The sequence below is a fragment of the Dendrobium catenatum genome, unplaced genomic scaffold (genome assembly GCF_001605985.2).
Source record: "Dendrobium catenatum unplaced genomic scaffold, ASM160598v2 original_scaffold_209636, whole genome shotgun sequence".
In the NCBI taxonomy this organism is placed as follows: domain Eukaryota; kingdom Viridiplantae; phylum Streptophyta; class Magnoliopsida; order Asparagales; family Orchidaceae; genus Dendrobium; species Dendrobium catenatum.
The window spans coordinates 335,108-340,375 of record NW_021528048.1 but is presented as its reverse complement, the minus strand read 5'-3'; the positions used below and the strand labels follow the sequence as shown (position 1 = coordinate 340,375).

The 5,268-nt window shown below is 37.4% G+C and overlaps 1 protein-coding gene across 2 annotated transcripts in view; it reads right to left on the bottom strand.

The window, feature by feature from the left end:
• Nucleotides 1-1,154: 1,154 nt before the first annotated feature.
• Nucleotides 1,155-5,268, bottom strand: part of LOC110094413 — a 36,628-nt gene continuing 32,514 nt past the window's right edge. Inside the window, exon 3 of one of the 2 annotated variants that reach the window (XM_020819646.2) lies at nucleotides 1,155-1,670. In XM_020819646.2, the coding sequence (XP_020675305.1) occupies nucleotides 1,661-1,670 (10 nt within the window). In that variant the 3' untranslated portion in view covers nucleotides 1,155-1,660. Of the gene's footprint in view, nucleotides 1,671-2,877; nucleotides 3,829-5,268 lie in introns of those variants that run through there. The other variant, XM_028692456.1, reaches the window with a different exon arrangement.

The following is a 5,268-nucleotide window of genomic DNA, read 5'->3' as shown; positions in this document are numbered from 1 at the left end:
TCATCAAAATTTTCTCAAAGCTTCTCTCTCAATAATCCTTGTAATCTTGATTTGACACCTAATTTCTCTCACTATAGGGAAAATCAAGTCCTACGTAATTCAACAGATAGCATTAGATCGAACAATTAACCTTAACTAAGTACATAAAAAACTCTAAGCTGAGATACAGTAATTTTCCGCAAAATATTAGTAGTTATAATTGAGATGCAACACAATTCTTCAACATATTTTTTGTGATGTTCAAATTAGAAAACACCAATCAATATATATAAGAAACTGACACCATGACACCATAAATATAATCCGTGAGTCAAGAACCATGGAGGTTTCATAAGGCAACATCATTAAACCATAAAGAAAATCTATAAATCATTAACCATAAAAGATTCATAATTACAAATGAAAATTGAAATTACCTTTAAAAAACAAATCAAAATAGGAAGGCAAGCCCTTTAAAAATTGCAACCCCTTTTAAAAATTTCATACCAAAAAAAAAAAAAAAAAAAAGATTTGATATCTGATACAAAGAATTACAAAGGTCACTATATCAAAGGTTCTGATATCTCATGGCAATGAAGGACCATAAAAAGACATTGATTAATGCAGTTCAGATAGGGCCAAGGACAACAAAGAAATGATCAATCACCGATTATGAAGCATGTAAGTACCTTGATAATGGATAATTTTGGTGAGGTACCAGTAAATAACAGTAGATCTTCGAGGAAGATGGTCATTAGAGCTACAAATGAAGAAAAATGAAAAAGCCATAGGGAGACGAAGCATCAGCACCTCAATAATAGAGTATTCTGGTGAGATGCAAAGGAACGAAAGAGAAACTCAAACCATAATGGTTACCATATCAAATGGATCCAGATATCATGGTGGCAATGGAAAGATAGAATCATCATGCCCATGACAATGGAAAAATCTCACAGAGAAACTTCACAGTTCACACCCTAAGGAGCAATTGGAGCAATTAAATGAGAACCTCACTTGGTGTAAATGGCATACCTAATAGGACATTCTTTTTAAACACGACACTTGACTTTTCAGATGTAGCCATTGAAGGACCTTAAACTCATTTAAAGAGACTTTCTAAAGCCCGCAATGGACTAGCCTGCGGGGTTGATAGATAACACAACGTCACAACCCAATTTACATCGTAATTAATCAGGGTGATAAATAAATAAAAAAACAAGTTATTGAAGCATATGGCAGCATATCTTTTACAAATAACATTGTTGTTGCAATTTGTTTCCATCATGTAGTTTCCCAATATCAAAGCCGCAATACAAAAAAAATAGCCATAGTCAACTCTAAGGCTAGCTTCTCCATTAAGAAGGATTGATCAAATTAAGCCATACGATATTAAAATGACTACAGGAAATACATGGCCATTGCTGATTCATATAACAGAAATATGCTTCTTATTCTTTCTTGCCAACACCGCCACAGATATCACCAATAAATGTAATAACCTTGACACGTTCTTCTGTCTTATCTTTGATTATTAGCAACATTATATGTGGATGCAGAATCCAACTGAGTCCATTCAAACATGTTGATATGAAAAATCAAGACTTTTTCTGAGCAAATTAATTAATTCCTGGTGGAACATGTTCATCATGCAATCTTGATCATCCAGGCTAACTTTAGCCAACTAGGAAGCACTATATACAAATAAGTTCAATATTTGGCATGAAAATAGGAACATATAAAGTACAAAACACCCAATAGTTGATAGTACAACAAATACTGATAAAAAGAGTAATGCGTACACTCAAGTAATTTCTAATAAAAATTATGCTGATTCAAACAAGCTTTTACTCTTTATTTCAACCTTTTGCAACAAATGTCACCCCTTGCCCTCAAAAGGAGGAAAAGGTAAACTGTGTGAAACTTTCAACCCAACAAAATTATAATAATTGAATGCATACAAATTACTAATTTATCACGAACTTTAGGACCAATTAGTTCTGAAAAAGAAAGCATCTTTACAGAAATTTGTGTTTCCCTGAAAGGAAATATGATCTTATATTTCACCAGGTCATTGGTCTAGGTAAGTTCTAGAATCCAACAAAGTAATAATTAGGTTGGCTTTCATTTCTATCTGTAGTCAAGGTGGAGGTCATCTCATAGCATTCAGTCATGGATGGTATGTGATTGAAATGGTGATCATTTTGTTCACCTTTATATCTTCTCCTACTTGTATGTAGACAACGGAGTGAACAAGCTAAGCTGATTGGAGTTAAAACATTTGTTGTAGCCATTGTTGGTTGGATCAGTACCATAAAAATAAATATTCTAGCATAATTTGATCTCCACGACTCTACCGAGTCCTTTTGCATTTATCAGCATACAAAAACATATCGTAAAACATGGAAAATCTCCATTTGCATAACTTATGCCAAAGTTTGAAAAAAAACAGAGTTAGTGCTTCTTTTTTTTTTTGTTTCTTCTGGTAGTGCTTTTACTACTGTCCATGATATATGTCAAATGCGTAATTTAGTAGGTTATGAAGTTTATGTTAGAACATAATTGTCTCAAAATCATTTTTGATTATAAGGCGCCTAACACAGATGACATAATTGTTGAGAGGTGGTTGAGAGGAAGTTGCTGTGGCTTTGGGCTGCAAGAAAGCATGATTGTTTTTGGGGCTTTTGTATAGGAGTTAGGTAAGTTTTAAAATAATAATAATATATATATAAATAGTGAGGCGTATGCCTCATGCCAACGAGGCGAGGCGGGCCTCATTCAAGATGACGTGTAAGCCTCATAAAAAAAGCTCGAGTTGTAATCCTTGAGTATTTTTTACTGAGTTTGCACAGAGGCGAGCCTCATATTGTGCAATTTTAAATAATGGATCTTTGCTAAATGTATGAAACATTAATATGGAATATATGAAGATCAATAATATATTTGGATCAATAATAAAGATCACATCAAAGAACCGAATTTTGAGAGATTCAAACTGTAGGCCATTGTTCAATCAGATAACGGGATATGTCACACAACAATGTCTAGTTCCTGATTAGGTTTTTTCAAAGTTAACAAACCAGGGTTTTAGAGTTGCATCTGCGATGGTGAACTTTGAAGTTCTTTTTACCAAAATGCTGGCCTACTACATCGAAAAATCTCATGCATCTCTTCCTCAGATATTACAGTAAAGCAAGGTATGTGTTACATATGCAACATGTGCCACATGAACTTGATGATAGGTACTTCAATATGATAAGTAGAAGACTGATACGCAAGCCGTATCACACTGCACTGATCAGCCATTTCCACCAGCACAACACAACTACCACTACTGTACGACAGCTGCGAGTCTTTCGCACTCATCCATCCAACCATTGATCACCAACGGAATCATCTCTGCCGTAGAAATAAAGTTAATGAGATGACTTGCAGTTTCCGATTTGTGATGCATTGGATATATCCAAGAGAATTTGGAGCAATAATCAATACGAACGATATAGTAAATATAAGCATTTAAGGAACAGGTGAAGGTCCCCAAATATCTGTATGTATTAAAGATAGTAAAGTGAAATTACACGATAGTTTTGAAGAAAATGGTAGCCTATGATTTTTGGCTACATTACAAGCAGTACAACTATTAGTAAGAGACGACGGACAGTTGAACTTGAGGAGTTTGGATAGCTTGTATAGTGTAGAATGTTGCGGGTGACCTAAACAGGCATGCCAGAGAGCAATTAAGTTGAGTTCCATGGTGAGAGACAAATGATGTGAGTCGACGGTGGAGGTGGTGATGGGATAGAGTCCATTAGTGCTACGACCTTGAAGAATTGTTTGTCCAGTCAATAGATCCTAAAGAAAAAAAAATCATTAGCAGTGAAATGAGTTGAACAATGGCTGTCTAAGGTGATTTTGTGAAGTGAAAGAAGATTATACAAAAGAGAAGGAACATGAAGAAGCTGGTTAAGGTGAAGCTTACGGAGAGGGTTGGTTGTAGGTAAGAGTCCTTTGCCACTGTTGTTAATAGGGAGATTTGTTCCGTTGCCTGCTATGATGGTGTTTGCGCCTGTGTAAGGAGTTGGATTCTGTATGTTGGAGAGTTCTGCGATGAGATGAGTTGAGGCACTAGAATCAAGGAGAGACTGGTGAATGTAGTAGATGGATTCAGCTTGCAGTCAAGGTTGTTTCTGTGCCAGCAGGTTGTGGCCGAGTGGCCCGATTTATTGCATATTTGGCAAATAACTCTAGCAATGGGTTTGGGATTAGAAGCTGGGTTGCGGGTTTCATTTTGATGCTGCTAGGAATTATTATGGCCACCATAATACCACGATGGACGACCTCTGGCTGCTGCTAATATAGTATTGGATGAGCCTGGTTGGGAGATCTTGAGATTTTCAGCAATGAGGTTAATTTTCTCACTACAAAGAAGGGAGTAAAAATCATCTAATGTGGGCTCCGAAAATTCGGCCCCGGCCTCCGCCCGCACTGATTGTGCTTTTTTCTTCGGTGAGGGAGTTTTAACGGAACAAGTTCCGAGGTAAATTTTGGAAGGCAGAAGAGTTTGTAAATAAGACATTACCCAGAGATTTCGCCCTCATTTTGCGAGGACTTTGTGATCTGAGTTCTGGTTTCCTATAGGCGCAAGCCCCTATAGTTAATTACCCCTACCGATAAGGAGAGAGAACTTTTGATTAAGGCTAGTCGTCGATCAGATTCATTGTATTCATAGATACATAGTATCAGGCATATAGTAGCAGTAATAGGCGTAGGGATTTAAAAGGTTTGGACATTTGAAAATTTGATATTTAAAACAAAAATTTCACCATCATTCACTTAAAGCGGATGGTGGGGGAATGGATGATGGACTCGATCAAGATCCCATGGTTCCGTCATCCCGGGCCATCGTGGTCCCTGGTCTACTTAGTCAGAGGAGGTAGTCGACCCAACCTAACAGAAGGATCCTTGTCGGCAGCCATGGGTTGCTTCGTCCAAGGGGACCTTGTAAACCTGGGGTGAATGTTTGTCTAAGGGGACAAATTTGAATCCACCTTAGCTAACAGACGGTTTTGTGCCCTATCGATCATATCCTATTTATTCATATCTCAAGGATTTGATGCCACTAAGGAGCGTATTGGCTCTGGGCATAACCGGTATTTCGTGGTGCCATTTGGTGGCAAAACCACTCAGTTCGGAGGGTCTCGGGTCATAACTGTTTATCCTGCGGTGCCATTTGGCGGCAAAACCGCCGGCTAGAGGACAGGTACCACGTCCTTACTGGCAGGAGATTGTTTG